This window comes from Sturnira hondurensis, unplaced genomic scaffold (genome assembly GCF_014824575.4).
Source record: "Sturnira hondurensis isolate 20B ecotype Veracruz unplaced genomic scaffold, ASM1482457v3 Scaffold0008640, whole genome shotgun sequence".
NCBI lineage: Eukaryota > Metazoa > Chordata > Mammalia > Chiroptera > Phyllostomidae > Sturnira > Sturnira hondurensis.
Genome location: NW_028081271.1, coordinates 19,279,445 through 19,297,212, shown reverse-complemented (window position 1 = coordinate 19,297,212; position 17,768 = coordinate 19,279,445). Strand labels below are relative to the sequence as shown.

At 47.1% G+C, this 17,768-nt stretch overlaps 1 protein-coding gene across 2 annotated transcripts; it reads right to left on the bottom strand.

Moving 5' to 3' along the window:
• Positions 1-5,190: 5,190 nt before the first annotated feature.
• Positions 5,191-15,381, bottom strand: PLPBP (pyridoxal phosphate binding protein). 2 transcript variants are annotated; one of them, XM_037055353.1, is made up of 8 exons: positions 15,190-15,381; positions 12,283-12,390; positions 12,170-12,205; positions 11,332-11,407; positions 9,528-9,662; positions 8,044-8,186; positions 7,499-7,597; positions 5,191-6,538 (listed from the first exon to the last, which is right to left on the bottom strand). In XM_037055353.1, the coding sequence occupies exons 1-8, from the start codon at positions 15,286-15,288 to the stop codon at positions 6,407-6,409; spliced, it is 828 nt and encodes a 275-aa protein (XP_036911248.1). In that variant the 5' UTR covers positions 15,289-15,381; the 3' UTR covers positions 5,191-6,406. The 2 variants fall into 2 exon arrangements, with proteins under 2 accessions (XP_036911248.1, XP_036911249.1); XM_037055354.1 differs by lacking the exon at positions 15,190-15,381 and adding an exon at positions 15,003-15,079.
• Between the last annotated feature and the right edge of the window lie 2,387 nt (positions 15,382-17,768).

Genomic DNA, 17,768 nt, shown 5'->3' with positions numbered 1-17,768 from the left:
TTTCTGTGGGGAGACTCAGACAGACTGTAAAGCCCAGCTGGGCCGGGTCCAGTGTGTGGCCTCTAACCTTGACTGAGCTTCCGCCTCCCACCGGGTTTTGTGCACAGCACTTTACATGCTTTATCACATTTAAACTTCACAACAACACCATGGGGCAGTTGCTCTATGGTGCAATATCATCCCTATCTACAGATGAGCAAACTGAGGCGCCAAGGCGTAAATTCTTTAGCCCAAGTTAATTTGACGGGTAAAGAGCAGATTTGAAATACAAACCCACACAGACTGGTGTGAGGGTCCTGGAGCAAGCACCCCGCTGCTGTGTGTGTTTCCCTCCTCCCTCCGGTGGGGACCTGCTTTCAATCTTGCAGCTCTTCTCCCTGTATGTTCCTGAACTTTCTGCAGAAAGTCCTTTTGATGCCTGGGTTCCTTGAAGTGGACACAGTGAGAGCCCTGTTCCCCACTCCCTACCCCATGCCCCAGGCTCTGGGCCTCAGCTCAGAGCGCCAAGCAGCACGGGGGCTGCCAAATTGGGCCTGGGCCTCCCGGGTGAGCAGGGCCACGCTAGGGACAGCCAGCCCCACAGCCGAGGCGCATGCTCTGTCTGGGAGCCAGGCCCCTGACCAGGCCCAGTCACAGAGGCACGCACAGAAGTGCCTGTGAAGGCCCACACCTGCGGCGAGGGAGAAGGTGACTCCCACCTGGACCTAAGTCCCTGATCACAAACCTGGAAAAGGGACACAGCCATAACCAGGGGGAGCCACCTTCCAACAGAGGGGCCGCCCTCTATAGTCGGTGCGGGTACCCGAGTCCTAGCACCCACAGTGGCTAACTCCCTCCCTCACTGTTGGATACTAGGCAAAGCATGGGATACTTAGAGAACCCGGCTCCAAGGGCAAAAAGGAGAAAGGAAGATGGCTGAGCTCACGCACAAGCCTCAAATGGAGGGACATTCTTTTTCTCCAGTGGTGTAGATGCCCGCGTTTGGAAGCTGGCAGGAGGCAAATGAGGCTGGCTGGGGCTCCAGACCCCAAACAGCGGCCCGCATGTGTGTGGAGGTGTCTGTGGGGGAGCTCTGGGATCAGCAGCAGCTCTGCAAGCCTGGGGCCCAGCTGGTAATCTGGCCTCTGCAGGGGCCAGCCAGGCCCCAGCCAAGGAGGGCTGTTGGCAGAGGCTGCCTCTGCAGATCTCTGGCTTTATCTTCCTCACACATTGAAACCATCAGGTCAGTCCTGACTGCAGCCTGCCCAGCTCTGTCTGCTGGAGACACTGTGCTTTCATCCAAACCAGGCCTTCCCTCCTCCAGGTCCCCACTCAGGGGAAGGGGGGCAGTGAGCATGGCCTCACTTCTGCTCCCCGGGAGCCAGTTTTAGAACTTTGTACCTTTGTCCCCTATTTGGCTCTCCTCTCTGAAATGGGTAGGAGAGCTGGGGTCCCACCTTCCACTCTGGGACCCCAGCTCCACCCTCACACCCCAAAGGGAGTTTTAGTCGGTGCTGCAGAAAGCAGGGAGTTCTGGGGGCCCCCAAGTCCTGAGCTGCTCCATCAAAGCAGCGAGCACTCTTCAATGCCTCATGTTCTGGGGAAGCCAAATCAAAGGCAAAGCCTGAATTCCTCTTGCTCACGGCCAATAAAAACCTTGCTTCAGTGCCGGCTTCCTCTGCTGAAATCAGATATCCTAGTAATAAACAAGTCCGAAAGGCAGGGAAAGACTCTCGCTTCTTTCTTCTGATTAGTTTTTATTCCTTTTAAAAAAAGTTCTCTCTTAAAACAGGATGCCTGCCCCAGAAACTTGAGCACAGAACTGCCCTCTCTTTCCCTGCACCCCGCACTCCAGAGTCCTCACCCCCTGGGTGCCTGCAGGAGAGGGTGGGGCCTGGCTTCCCTAACACTAGCTGGCTTAGCTCACAGGCAGGTCAAAAAGGGGCTTGGGGAGAATGGGCCTTCGCTGCCTGGGGCGTCAGCTGCCCGCTGACAGGAGTAACTGGGTTCCGTGGCTGCTGGTGGTGGGCAGACATGGGAAAGCGAAGTTAGGACACATTGGGGACACTTTTTAACTATAGCAGCCTTCTGGATCCCCTCAATGCACCACGGGGCTGTGAGAAGCCCTGTACCACGGGTTTACGTGTTGAGCGTACAGTTGAGAAAGCTGCATAAGGCGGTGGGTCTTGAGGCAGCAGCGGGGCTGGGAGGGCAGAGGACTGGGATCTGGGCTTTCTGGGGCTGGCCTTGCCTTGCACGCAGCCCTCTCCCGGGCTCCCCTCCCCTCCTGCGCCCCCATCCCTTCCCAGGGTGAACCGTGTCTCCGAATGTGGAGGGTGCCCTCCCCTGCGTGCTGTTGCATCTCCCTGCAACCCCTCCCTCCCAAATAGGCTTTTAAGTGACTTTGCTGTCAGAGATGCTATTCTCTTTGTTTTTCCTTCTGACACTATCTCTCTGGAGAGTTTCTGGTCAAGAGAATTATATCGAGGCTGCAGATTGCGAGAGAATTACTCCTAATGGGGAACAGACAGACAAGACACCTTTCATGTCCAGCCAAGATTTCCCCCCTCCCTTTCACTCTCCCAACATCTCATCTTCCCTTTTTGGCTTCAAAGTTGGCCCTAGTTTGTGCTAGTTTCTTCGGTACAGCTGGTGAATAAGGTCACACATTGATTTTATTTTGGAGATTGGCAGCTGGGTCAAGCTTAGCTGTGAGGCTGGAGAGCAGCACAGCTCGCTCCCTCCGCCAGAGCACATGCCGTGGGGGGAGTGCAGCCTGTGCCCCTTTGGGGGGGCCGTTTAGAAGGCAACTCCAGCACCCCAAAGGTGGTTTCCACTCCTTAGTGATCTCAAAGCTTGAGAGCTTGAGCTCGTAAAATTTATTTTCAACATAAGAAGGGTACGACCCAAAGTGTCCTCTCAGTCCCTACCTGGGGATATTTAGGCTTCTCTGTGCTGCACTTTATAGGACAAAAGTGTTAGTTCTGAGGTTCCTTGGGACCTTGAAGTGATTCTGGGAGAGGAACTTAGGGTTCAGGGCCCCTACCTTGTAAATTGCTACTTAACCACACATAGCTGTCCATGCATACTGGATGGGAAAGAAAGCTTTTTTCTTTACCTACGTGCTTCCTGAGGGGAGAGGGCAGATTAGTAAAGCATCTTGGTAGATGGTTGGGATTCTTTTGCCTTTAGTATGAGGCTGATGTAATAGCAGTCCACTGATTGCATGCTAAAGACAGCCACGGTTCCCAGAGCAAATCATTTCCAATTGCACCGCAATGGCATCCACCCTTATCGCGGCCCTCCAGGAACTGGTGGGCGAGTCCTTCCTCCTTCGGAGCCTTGGTGGGAAGCACCGGGCCACATTTTTTTTTTTTTTCTGGAAGGGCAAAGATGTCTTGGATTTTAAGAATGTCCCATTGGCCCTGGCTGGTTGAGTGGCTCAGTGGATTGAGTGCCTGCCTGAGAATCAAAAGGTCATCGGTTTGATTCCCAGTCTAAGGCACACGCCTGTTGCAAGACAAGGCCCCAGTAAGGGGCATGTGAGAGGCAACCACACATTGATGTTTCTCTCCCTCTCTTAAAAAATAAATAAAATGTTAAAAAAAAAAAAGAATGTCCCATTGGACATCATTCCTTCTTGTCCAGACTTGGAGGACAGAACGTACTGCCAGTCCCCCTCTGGGGGATGAAGGGCATACACACTCGGAGCCTTGCAGACTGTGGGGCAGTGTGAATGTGGGGGGTGGAAGGCGGGTGTTAGGGAAAATGGGTGACAGAGGGGAAGGCTAGCTCCACCCAGGTCAGGTTCGATTTTCTCCTTCTTTCTCATGCCCACTGCTTATAGTTTGGGAGTTTGTTCTGCATTAGGATGTGTCAGTTCTCAACCCTACAATAGACTAAAAAACATACATTTCTTTTATGTTAGGAAGTGTCTTGTAAATTAAGCCTGTAAATCTAAGAATATGCCGCTTACCAATTGTTAAAGCCCGAGACAAGAGAAGGTGCCAGTGTGATGCAGTGGCCAAGTTCTGGACCAGGAATTGAGAGTCTTGAATTTACTTCTTACCCTGTCCCCCACCAGCTCTGACCTCAGACAAGTGCCTGGCCCACAATGGGGTATTGGCAAATAGCCTACATTCCCCTCCCAAATGCTGTGGGGAAAACTGAGAGACTACATGGGATAGTGGTTTACGTGCCATGAATGTTTTAAGAAGCAGGGAGTACAATTCGAGCATTGAGAGGCTGCTTTGTGGAGAGATGCAGCAGTCAGAATCCATGACGTATTTCTTGAGGACAAAGTCTCAATGGATTATTGGGAGCCTTGGGGTATGCAAACCTGAGGCCGGCACCAGGCAGACAAGGGCCCAGGCCGATGATAGCTCTCTGAAGCGTCATGGGCTGTCTGGGTGGGTCTGACCCTGGGCAGCCTGCTATTGTCGCTCAGGAAACTGCTGAGGATGTCATCACTGCTTTGATGAAAACCTAGAAGTTTTCAGACCTGCTGCTCATCATGTGGAATAACAAAAGACAGTCACAACTTTGCTCAGTTTTCCCATTGCTGAAGCCCTGGGCTGCAGTGGGTACTCTGGAGAGACATACTGTGGTCTACTTTCCTTACGTGGGTTTGATTCAGCCTCCGTGGCTCACCTCCTTTGTTGTTCTCCGTGACTGGCCACAAGCCCGTTATTGCTCAGACCATTTCACCTTTCCCGAAGCAAGCGCTCCACAGCCACCATCAGAACCCTCAGTTGAGTCGGCAAAGGGGCGTATCTGAAGGAATCTAGTGGCTCTGCAGGAGTCAGCCCTATCGCTTGGGAAAATCGTGTCCTCTCTGACCTCCATGGCTGCCCGGTAAAGAGGGTGTGAGAGGAAGGGTGAGTCCCTTGCAAGGTCCTGTGCTGACCGTGGAGCCCCAGTGCGATCCACCGCAGGCTAGCCAATGTCGCCATCTAGAGGCAATTTAAAAGTATCTTCCAGCAAGAGGTAGGCAACTTCTATTTTTGCTAATTCCTGAAATGCCGACATTTCGTTTTCTTGCCCTTGCAAGTTCAGAATCCCTTTTTCATCCATGGTGTGGCTTTGGCAGCATCTGTGACCCAAGGGAAGCCCTCCTCCAAGGCCGGCTGGTGCGAGGCCAGTGACAGGCACAGCTGCATCCTGTTGGATCCAAGGCCCCTCTCCTGTTACACTCACTCACTACACCAGATCTTAAAAAATAAATCTTTTAATTGCTTTGTAATTGGCACAGATGGCATAATTCAAACTCACATTTTTATTTAATAGACTCTGAAATATCACACTCTAGCTCTGACTGAAAGAGTACAGGGATCATACCGGCTAAAGTTTTACAAAATTACATTCAGCAGCAGCATCCTATTCTGAAAGTTATTTCATAAAGTTACAGAGTGGGGCTTGAATAAATAAGAAAAAGCCATCTAGGTAATAAACAGCCCAAAGTATCCTGCTAGTCCATCAACAAGAGCTGCAGTTCGGCTCATGAATAGTGTGCGCATGGGGAGGGGGCGGGGCAAGGGGAGGCCTGGAAAGTGCTCCTCAGGAACAGGAACCTCAAGGTCAACCAGGCCTGGCTGAAACTGTGAACCTGAGCCCGCTTTGAAGGAACCTTTCATGTCTGGGGATCTATGAGTCACTGTCTTTGATAAGAAATCACCCTAAGAGAATCATATCATTAACTCATCACTGTAGGGCCTGGGGGGAAAAGCTCAAGGCCCTGTCTCTTCAGGAGGATGTTAGAAATGCCCAAGTCCCATTCATGTTACCCCTACATTTTTCAGGGTCAACAGTACAGGGTAGTCAATGACAAATTCTCATCAACAATCATTTGGGTTTAGGGCATTAACTGGAACCATTTCCTGAAGTTACCTGTACTTCTATTCCAGAGTAGAGAGAAGTATTTACTGAGTGGGGGTGGGGGGCAGCAAAACCACCTCATTCCAGAGCAGCAAAGATGATTACTCAGCAGGGTTTTGCATGAAGTTGGTAATCACAGGGAATTTTCTGTTACAGCGAATGACAAATGGGGATTCCTCTGACATTGATTATATGCATCTGTGACCTAATTTTAACCTGGGGAAGGCATTCATGGGTTGGTTGGTGCTCCTGGACAGGATTCAATACTGAGCTCAATTCCTGGCTATTGACGTGGTAATTGCTCTGCAGAAATGTTGGGATTTCTCAGGTCCAATGCAGAGCCACAATGTAAAGAGAGCCTCCATTGTCAGACAAGGAATACAGATGGCTTCCATCAATACACATGATCCTCCATGTGTTCTCGCCAGGTCACAAGGAGAGCATGGTTGTGCTACAACCCGGGGAACATCAGAGTGGAAACCCAGGTGAGCGCACAGTCAGTCTTCCCAGACTAGGCCCGTGGGCGGCGAGCCGCTGCTGGCTGTTCCTTGGCTCAGTGTGCCTGTGTCACCTCCACCGCGGCTTTCAGGTCTGCTGCGGACTTGTCCAGGGCAGGTTTCTTTGAGTAATCTCGCTCTCCAAAAATGGTGCTTCCTATGCGAACATTTGTAGATCCTACTTCAATCTGTGGGAAAGAAGAGCAAGTGTTGAGGGCTGAGTGTGAATGAATGGCTGCAGCTGGCGCTGAGGCTGTGTCTCTCATTCTGGCTCCTGAGGGCCTCTGAGGGCATGGATGGTGATGCAGCTGAGGTGGACGGGGGTGGAGGGGGCAGTGGTTGTCCTTGGGGGCAATATGACCTTGGAGGGGTGTTTCAGAAATAAGCGAGGATTTCTTTGGCTTTCACAGGTATGGCAGAAGTCCCAGCGCGTGCGTGCGTGCGTGCGTGTGTGTGTGTGTGTGTGTGTGTGTGTGTGACAGACACACGGCAGCACACATACTCTCTCATATTCCCTGGTCAGGCAGATGAAAAAGCCTTATCATTGTCTCTGTATAGGATCTAATTCCATTTTACTCAAAAACACAAAGTATTTTTGCACTGTTTTAACCCATACAATTTTCCAGCAATGCAACTATTGTCTACACAGAGGGAAGTTTATTCTTTGATTTCTGCAACTTCGTTACTTGCTGTTCCAGAAATCATGTATTTGAGTTGACAATACAGAACAGCTGTACCATGTGCGTTGGATTTACGCCTAAGATCAAGCCTCGGACTTCATCATGACTTACTGTCATGTATCTATATACAAGTGTTTACATAGCAAGATGTCTTTTAAAAAATGATGGTTTAATTTCTCCTTATTTTCCTTTAGATTCCACTTAGGGAATTATGCTAGAAAATTAAATTACGTGTTAGGCTATGTTTTATACATTTCATTTCAAAAAGAAGGGGATGATAACATATACTTAAAGTACTCACACATGGATAAATAAAGAAGGGGCGGAGAACATTAGAATGGTTGAGAACCACTGCCACTCGAGGCCCTATTGCTATGATGAGGCATTTCAAAGGTTCCTCCAGCAAAGCCCGGCTCTCGCTGGGCTTCTGGGACCCTGCCATCACACGGTCCCCAGAAGGACACTTACTGCATGCTGGAAGTCCGTGGACATGCCCATGCTCAGCTCCACCCGGCCAGTGGGGATGCTCAGCTTCTTGCACAGCTCCTCACGGAGGGACGACAACATCTGACAGAAAGACACGTGCGACACCTGTTTCATCCCTGCCTCTCCACAGATGCCTGGGAGCGGTGGATCTGAACATCTCTGACAAAGGTTATTTACTTCTCATGGTTTCAAGGTCTGTCAAAATTGCCAGTAGTTACTGAAAGGTTTTTTTTTTTCCCTTCAAATTATCCTACTTTCAGAAAGAAAACTCAGTTCCTGGAGAAGAAGGAGCTCGTTTTCTCTAAAGAGTGTGTCTGAGCCAGGTTCAGACTGAGCTGAGAAAGCTCTGTAGGGTTTTGGAGACCCGTTCTCTTTTCACAGAGGAAACAGCTTGGAAGAGGGTTATAACCTCTGACAGATGGCACCTGGGGGTCTTCAAAGTTTGTGCTAACAGCCAGCCCTGCAGCAGCAGTGTGCTAACACAGTCCTTCAGCACGTGGGAGATCCCCCACCCCTGGTCCCCATACCTGGAAGTCCGGATTTGGTCCTTGACTAAGATCGTGCCCAAAGCTTCCTATGGTCATCAGCCCCACGAATTCCAGGCTGGGGCACTTGGCATTTATGTGTTCCACCATGGCTACTGTCTCTGACGGTAGAAGGCCATGTTTACCTTTACACACACACAAAATAAAAATAAAAATAAAAAAAATTGAGGACCCTTATACTAAAATGTTTTAAGTAGCCAGAGATAGGGTCCATTTTCACCCTTCCTTTCTAACAGAGGAGGCAATCCTCAGACAAGGATCTCCTCCTCTTGTTCTCAAGTCCAAAACAGTAACTTTATGTTTGAGGTCTGCATGTAGTTCCCCTTCTGGTCAGGTCTGAATTTCTCAAGAGAAGAGCTATACATTGAACTCTCCTGATTCTGTTTCAATATCTGAGCTGAGAACAGCTAGAGTACAAGGAAAAGAAAAAAAATACTGCTTTTCTTGGGGTACCAAGAAGATTTATATTGCCAAAATGCCAGATTGACCTCAGAGCTTTTCCCCAAACCTGGTATTTCTATAGTTTTAATAATTTATTAGTAAAATTGTAAAAATGTAAAATAAAGTATATATCACAGTTCTGACTATATATTTGGTAAATTTAACTGATCTCTGTTCTAAACATGAAACACAGGGAAGCTCAGTACCATTTCCAAGGTCACACAAATAAAACTGTGGACCTAGATTTGAACCCAGGTAGCCTGACTCCAGCACCTATTTGGAAAACAGAGGCCTATACTGAGCTCCTCCACGCTCAGATCTGGTGAATGCCAGTGCTCTGATGTCTGGAAGCAAGTGACTGATCTTGTAAACAAACAAGACGTGCAAGGTTCTATGCCAGTGGCTTCACCTGTGTGAGCACATTCAGTCCTCACAACAGTGCTATCACATTGTCATTGCGCCGCAAGGAGACTGAGGTATGGGGGGTAGGTGATTCATGCGAGGTTACAAAGCTGGGCGGTGGTGGGGCTCAAACCCAAGGTGTGTCTGACTTCAAAGCCTGTGCCCTGCTCACCCTGTTACACCGTTAGCCCTGAGATGACATTCACTGCCTGATGCTCACACTGCTTTGCCTTCTGGTTTCTCCCAATGTAGCACTAAGTAATTTATTTTTTAGGGCCCAGGAAGAGTGACTCCTCATGTAATTTTGCAACTTCTTTCAGGAGTGACGGTGACTTCTGGGAATTTTCGGGAGACCAAAATCACAATCCCCTTCTTGCTTCTCCGTCTGCCTCCTCAAAAATTAAGAATAACAAGTCATGATGTATTAAAGAATAGTATGTGGGCTGGCGTGGATGCCCTTGTGCCACCTAGATCCTACACAACACAGCGTACTTAACAGTCCGTGATTTCTTTCTATCACCTTAGTTATCAGGTAAATTAGGCCAGCATTCTTCCTGGGCTTCCAGTATCCTGGGGGTGGGGTGGGGTGGGGAGAAATCTACAATACAGTTCTGGTCACTTACTCTCTTCTCCACTGGTGTTAATCTGGACCATAACCTTTAACCTTTCGGGAGAACCTTTTTTCTGCCACGAACTGTTCACTCTGTCTGCCAGCTTCACAGAATCCAGTGTTTCCAGCATGAAGAGATTGGGGACAGCTGAAACAAGAAAGAAGCAAGAACATTCTTCATGTATCTTATTGCAGCTAGCAACAGCTTTTGGTGCATGGAAAAGTAATTTCTCATGCACCAAAAAGAAGAGAAAAAGACAGTTAAGTCTCAGTTCTGCTAAGAAGACTTATGTGGAAGTTTTACTAGATGTAAGCTCAAATGCCAGGTCACCACTGTCTAATCAGCAAACACGAACGAGGAGAGGAGAGCGCCGACACGCCACAGTCCTGCAGCACCTGTACCCACACACTCCAAGGGGCTGACAGTCACGGAGCTCAACCTCACTTCCAACTGAGAGAAACAGTTGGAAGGGGACAATATGGGAATAACCGGTGGAAGCCAAAGGGCTTCTCTGGCATGACATTACCGTGTTCTTGAACTTTCTAGGATGGGGGCACTAGAAATGATGCCATCAAGATAGTGAAAAGACAACCCATGGAGTGGGACGAAATATTTGCTAGTCATTTATGATAGGTCTGGTATCCAGAATATATAAAGAACTTTTATTGTTCAATAGAAAGATAAATAACCCAGTTAAAAAATGAGCAAAGGAGGTGAGCAGACATTTCTCCAAAGAAGATATATAAATGTCCAATAAGCCCACAAAAAGGTGCTTCACCTCATTAGTCACCAGGGAAATGCAAATAAAAGCCATCACAAGATACCACTTGACATATTTTTTTAACTCCATTTTATCTCCTTTGCTGACTTACTACTCTCTTTATTGTGTTATTTTATTGGCTGCCTTAGGTTAAACTTATCACAGTCTACCTTTAATGGTGTTACAATGCTTCACATAAAGTCTAAGAACCTTATGACAGTGTACTTCTGTTTCTTCCTTTCTATTCTTTATGCTATTGTTGTAATGTAGGTTGCTTTCACATGTTATAAACCCCACAATACATCATTGTTTTTGCTTATATAACATTATAATAAAACAATGGAGAAACATAAAATCAATCTGTGAGAAGACCGATAAATCTCTAGCCAGAGAGTCTAGAAAAAAAGAGAAGACAGAAATTACTAATACCAGGAATGAGAGAGTTGACATTACTACAGCCTTTTCAGATGTGGGGTTTAAAAAAGATAATAAAGGGAATTACAAACAACCCTATGCCCCTAAATTCATTAATTCAATGAAACAGACAGATTTCTTGAAAGACACGTAGTACCAAAGGTAATCCAAGAAGAAAGAGATTTTGTGAACAGCCCTATATCTACTAGTGAAATTGAAACTATATTTAAAAACCTTTCCATAAGGTAATCTCTGTTCTTCACTGGTAAATTCTACCAAATGGTTAAGGAAGAGATAATAGTAATTCCACACACAAACTCTTCCAGAAGACTTAAGGAGGGAATACTTCCCAATTCATTGTATGAGGACAGCATTATCCTGATAGGAAACCCAAATAAAGATAGTTCAAGAAAAGGAAACTAGAGACCAATGTCCCTTGGGAATATAGATGCAAAAACTCCAAACACCACCTAACAAATCAAATGACACATTATATTGAAAAGATAGTACTTTATGACCAAGTGAAATTCATCTCCAGGAATGCACGGTTGATTTAACATTTGAAAATCAATAAATGTAATTCAACATGTTAATAAACTAAAAAAGAAAAATCATATAATCATATTTAGAGTTTTATCTTACCCATCAATTTGTTGACATTTTGTTTCTGTAAGTGGCCAATGAAGTGCCATTTAATCTCAGGACATGAAGACAGAATCTGAAAAGAAAAAGGTAACTGTGTTTGACTTAGATTTTTTTCTTTTATCCTCACTGAAGGACACTTTTTCATTGCTTTTAGAGAGAGGAGGGTGATGGCAGAGAGAGAGAGAGAGAGAGAGAAACATCGATTTGAGAGGGAAACATCAATTGGTTGCCTTCTCATATGTGCCTCAACAGGGAATTGAACCCGCAACCTGGGTATGTGCCCTGAGCAGGAGCTGTACCTGTGACCTTTTGGTCTATGGGACGACACTTAACCAACTGAGCCACACCAGCCAGGGCATGGCGTCGATTTTTATGGAGGTCTAGCTGGCTCAAATACTTTGCATACTCTCTCTTCTGACCTTTCATTTCTACGCAATACGGCACCACCACCACCTTCAGCCAGGCTCCTAAGGATACTTAGAAAACCACCTAAGGCTTTTGTTCTGTTTCTCTTCCTTGGTCCCATCGACTCCCTCCATCTTTCAGATATCATCCATTAAGAATCAACTGACTAAAGCTTTCAAATCTCAAAAGAATCCTAGATTACAGCAAGCTCCTAAAAATCACCATTTTCAAAAAAACTGCAAAGGAGAAAACTATAATCTTAATAAAGAAAGAAAACCTAAATGAGAAATATTGGGGGCTCAAGGTAAAATGGACATTTCTACCACCAACCCAACCTCCTGGTGCAAAACTCAACCACCAACATGGGTCTAATTTTCCAATGAAATGTTCAGATTTAGATATATACTGAAGATTTCGGATATCTACTTACTTTAGGATTTGATGCTTTTTCTAGCAGTTCTTGAACCTATAAAGTAAAAAGAAAGAGACGTCAGAAGTTTGGCAAACATGATTCTTCCAAAGGAGGTTTGGAAAAGGGCTTACATAGTTCTCTCCGAAAGTGCGCTGGCCATGACTGTAGGCCTCAACCACCATGTCTGCAGGCTTGGTTTTGCTGACGGCTACCAGCCGGGGCTGGATGTCTGGGAGATCCTGCCAAGAGAGAGCCAGATGAGTGAATGTTTGGCTACATTATCCTGATAAATCCTGTAAGAGATCTTGTTCAAAAGTTCAGCATAGATCTTAACTTGGTATTTGGTAAGCTCCATTTTTCCAATACTGCAGGAAGATCAGTGCCAAATCATGTTGATAAGTATGTCTTTCAAATGTACTGCATTTAGCCTAGGCTGGTGTGGCTCAGAAGACTGAGCTCTGGGCTGCAAACCAAAGGGTTGCTGGTTTGCTTCCCAGTCAGGGCACACGCCTGGGTTGAGGGCCAGGTCCCCAGTAGGGGGTGCAAGAGGCAACCACACACTGATGTTTCTCTCCCTCTCTTTCTCCCTTCCTTCCCCTCTCTAAAAATAAATAAATAAGATCTTAAAAATACACAAATGGGAATAAAAGACACAAAACTGTACTTGAACAACAATTAAATAAATAAATTATAAAAAATATCCAAATGCATAGCATTTAAATCTAATACACTAGCTACTTTAATATCTAGCAAAAGATAGTTCTTAGGAGAGCTGGACAGGTTAGTAAAAGCAGTACATTTCCTTAAAATGCAGTCTTTGACCAACTATGTCAGCATCACCTGGGTCTCACTCCAGACCTACTAAATCTGAATCTCTGGGGCTGGACTCTTGAGAATCACCTTTCAAATAAACTCTCCAGGTGATTCTCTTGCACACCAATGCTGGAGGTTTAAGAATCACTTCAGCCCTGGCTGGTGTAGCTCAGTGGATTGAGCATAGGCCTGTGAAGCAAAGGGTTGCCAGTTGGATTCCAAGTCAGGGCACATGCCTGGGTTGCAGGCCAGGTCCCCAGTAGGGGAACACAAGAGAGGCAACCACACATTGATGTTTCTCTCCCACTCTTTCTCCTTCCCTTCTCCTCTCTCTAAAAATAAATAAATAAAATATTAAAAAGAAAAAAAAGAATCACTTCATTATAGGAAGGCATCACTCTCTGACTAGAGGGCCACTTCTGGTTTCTGAAACCCCCAGGTCAACCTTTTTGGAAGCTCATTCTGGCCCTGGTGTAATTATTAGTGTTGACTCTAGTCACATTCAAAAGCAGCCTGCTTAATTATATAATCTATTGTTCAATCTAATGAAGAACCAGTGGCAGACCTCAGGGAGGGACACGAAACCACCTCTGGACTCAGGACTAGATCTATCCAACCCCCCTCTCAAGGCCAGTACATGGAGAGCAAGGCGTCCCCAAATTCTACTGCAACCAAACACATACTGAGGCCGTAAGAGAAGAGACTCACCTCTCCTCACAGAGTTCAGTTTTCACGTCCACCATCACCCTTTTGCAATTTTTACAGAATCACAGTATCCTCAAAGGGCCTGAAGAGTCAGACGAATTACAAAGAATTTCTTCGTCTTTCTGAGGGCTATATTAACAGTCTTTTATAAGGTCATGTCATAACTCCTGGGATTACTTTGATGAGTTGATGGTTTCCAGACCGAAATGGGGAACAGGCAGATTTGCTGAGACAATCTCCAAGGGTGATGTTTATTAGGGAAATCCCTAGTTTATCCTGGAGAACCACTGGGAATCACAGAACGTTAACTCCAGGAGCGAGCTTGGAGCAATCAGAGTTCCTTCCCTTTCCTACACAGATAAGGGAACTTGGGGCCAAAGTGGTTAAGTGACTTGTTCAAGGTAATATCGAACTAGTAGCCAAGGAAAGGCTACACTAGTGCAGGTTTCTGTCTGCAGGCTAACATTCTGTATGCGTGTGCGTCTCATTTTTATTTTTCAATTATAGTTTACTTTCAGTATTATTTTGTATTGGTTTAAATTGTACAACACAGTGATTAGACGATCATATGCTTTAAATGTGTTCCCCTGATACTTCCAGTAACTACCTGTCACCTTACATAGCTAATGCAATGGTATTGACTATGCTCCCTACACTTTACATGCCTGTGACTATTTTGTAACGGCCAATTTGTACTTCTTCCACCCATTCCCCCAACAGCCCTCCCCTCTAGCAACCACCCCTCCTCTCTGTGTCTGTGAGTTCCAGGCCTGCGTTCAGAGTCTGACACCCTAGGTACAGATGAGAAACCTTTGACCTCTCTGTTGATGGATGTCTAACTCCACACCATCCAGCTTAAACTTGCACAGAGGGAAGCAGATATCGACTGACTCTTGGTCTAATGAAATTCCTGGAGGAGACAACAATAAGAGGTGTGTGTGCGTGCGGGGGGAGTCTCCCCATAAGGGGATTAGATGTCAGCTCCTCCGTGCTGGAAACGCGAAAGAACAGCTCGCTGCCTCCGATCAATACTATCTGCTTCGCCTACACGTGGAACTGACATTTACTGAGCATCTACTAGGTGTTAGACGCTGCCACACACATGATATCAGGCAGATCTGGCCTCCTTTGCCGTGCTCTTGTAGGAGACGTCTTCTCTTGCCGCTGCTGGGCACAGGCCTGGCCCTTCCCCCGTCCCCTAAGGCTGCTGACTCCCACACGAAGCGGGAGGAGCAAAGGCTGCGATTTATGCCCGGACATTGGTCATTTTCCCGGAGTAGCGGATACCTTCGGTTCCAGCCAAGCCAACCTCCAGGCAACCTGACAGGCTCATCTCGAGGTCACTGAGGAAGCCCTTCCCTAGCTTTTTGGGGCTCTGCGATCCGTGCCAACGCCGAGGAGGTGGACAGGTCCCGCCCCTCCGGGAGAACCCTCTGCGTCACCGTGACGACCCATTCTCACGCAGGAGTCCCCCTCCTCACGGCGGCCGCCCACTGTCCCCACGCGGTCCCCTTCCTCACCCGCGGCCGCCGCGCCACCGCCTGCTGCACGCGCTCGTTCACTGTCCGCAGAGCAAACGCGACTCCCAGCTCCGCCGACATGCCGCCAGCTCTCCACATCCCCTAGGGATCAACGTCCAGACCCAGCCCCGGGTACCCCAGGGTTGAAACCACCTTCCGGTCCCGTCCAAATTACGTCTCCGTAGGGCTCCAATCAGCGCTCACCACAGAATCGTTTCGTCCAATCGACACCGGGCATTGCGGGGGCGGGGCGGGGGCGGTGTAGTGGAGGCTCCGCCCTTTGACGGAGGCCATCTTGAGGAGGTCGCTTTGGATAGAATGGCGGGGCGCAGGGCGCAGAGCGCTGGGGGCGTTTCTGTGCCGCCCGGAGAGCCTTCAAGGCTGTGTCGCCTGATGCACTGCTGCCCCCGCCCCAACGGAATCTTTCTGAAGCGAAAAACGTGGCCTGCTCCTGCTGTCCTATTTTCTTTCAAAATGCCTCCCAAATTTCTCAGTCCCTGGCGTTCAAAGAGCTGTGAACCAAGATTTCTGTGGGCAGGGACCAGGATTAAAAATTGCTAGAGCGGAGGACATCCCTTTAGAATCTCAGGTAGTCTTGTGAGGAACCGCTGAGAGATATAAACGACATGGCATGACTCAATGTATAGTTTCATCTTGTCATCCTTGAGACCAGTGCTGTCCAATAGAAATAGGTGATTCACATATGTAATTAAATAATTTCGACTAGGCACGTAAAAAGTAAAAGCGTAATGATACATTTTATTTAACCCAATATATGCAGAATAAGCTTTCCACATGTACCAATGGGAAAACTTCAAACAAGATATTTTAAGTTCTTTTTATCGTACCCGGTTTCCAAAATCGGGTGTAGTTTTGGCCTACAGCATGTCCCGGTTCGAGCTCTCCACCTTTCAAGTGGCAGAAGCCACCTGCGGCCAGTGCTGCCCTGTCGGAGTGCACAGGAGGTCTGGCACGAGCTCAGCCCACATTCCGTCTAGTTCTTGAGTCTCCCATGTGTCAGGCGCTGGGCAATGTGAGAGCCATGAACGGGAAGAGGAGCCAGACAATACGGAGACTAAAAGGTGAAATACTAAATTTGTCAGGTGGTGAAATAGGTGATGGGGGTAAGTAGGAAGAGATCCGTTTTGTTAGGGAAAGCGCTTTTTGGCTGTACTGTTGATTCTCAAACATTTAATTCAACTCAAGGAAGCGGGATGATATTTTGTTGCAGAAAGGGCCCACGTTTGTTCTCCAGGTTGTGTTGAGGTGACTGGGAAATGGGCGATATTCTTTCTTCTCTCATCATGTTCCCAGACCCCAGGGACTGAGATGAGGTTTCACATGTCCTTGCCATCAGGGACCTCTTTTTGGGAAGTTCCCGTTTACCAGGTACACATAACTAGGGTTGTCAAAGACATTAGGAGTAATCGTATTCAAATATCTCGGGACTTCGTCTCTACTCCTGCCAAAGCAGTAATTAAAAAATGCCTAGAATAAGCCTTCATGGGGTGAATAGAGTAACATTTGCTATAAATACAGGGTTCAAAGGTGCTAGCCAGCAGTTGGTGGTGGGAGGAACAAGGGATCACAGTGATGAAGTCCTGGGAAGGGACGTATAGAGCAAGAATTGGGTGAGCACCAAACACTTAAAGTGGTATATTATTTGGAAAGCATTGAAAAAACATAAGCCAGGTCAGGTCAGGTCTCTTCTTTGAATTGTAAGGTCAATCCTCCTTACCCCACCATCATGGCCTAACTGTGTGTAGCTCCCAAAAGGGTATCAGAAGAGTGATTTAAACTTTCAAGCCAGTAAGCGTCGTGGTGGCAAGATTGGGGGGAGGTGGCGTAGGAGTGACACAAGTTGAATCTTGGTTTCCTCACTAAACTGGGATCTTGGACAGGTTACTGAACTTTTCAGTTTTTCATTCATGAAATAGAGTCAACATCTCCTTCAGAGTTGCATTAAGGAGCAGTCAAGACAATGTAATATGCTTAGCAGACTGCTGACCGAAACAGGCACGAGTGTTCAGTGAATGTGGGCCTACCCATTTAGTGCATATTTACGGAGGTAGGTCTCTGTAGAGGCACCCGGGGCGAGACCACGATGAGGGAGGCAGGCTTTACTGTGGATTCATTACTAAGATGCTTTTTATCCCCAACATTCTTGACCTCATGAAAATGGAAGGACAAAAAGACCTCGGTGACCCCGTTTCCATGATCTTTTCCCATTTTCCAATTTCTTCACTTCTTAGCTGTGTTTTTCAATCAACTTTATTCCACTGTTTTCTCCGTGTTTACTTTCTTCTCTTCTTCTTCCTGGGATGTCAACCATCTTATTTATCTACCAATTAAAAAAAATATTTAACAAAGATTTTATTTATTTATTTTTAGAGAAGGGGAAAGGAGGGAGAGAAACATCAATGTGTGGCTGCCTCTCACAGGCCCCCAACTGGAGACCCGGCCCACACCCAATTCCTGTGCCCTGACAGAGAATCAAACTGGGGACCTTTTGGTTCATAGGCGGGCCCTCAATCCACTGAGCCATACCAGCCAGGGCTATTTATTTATTTATTTATTTA

Coding starts and splice junctions, on each gene's coding strand:
- PLPBP (XM_037055353.1), bottom strand. CDS start 15,288: ATGTGGAGAGCTGGCGGCATGTCGGCGGAGCTGGGAGTCGCGTTTGCT. Junction 12,391..15,189: donor CGGTGGCGCGGCGGCCGCGG/GTGAGGAAGGGG, acceptor CTCTCTTGGCAG/GATCTCCCAGACATCCAGCC. Junction 11,408..12,169: donor AAAAAGCATCAAATCCTAAA/GTAAGTAGATAT, acceptor TTTTCTTTTCAG/ATTCTGTCTTCATGTCCTGA.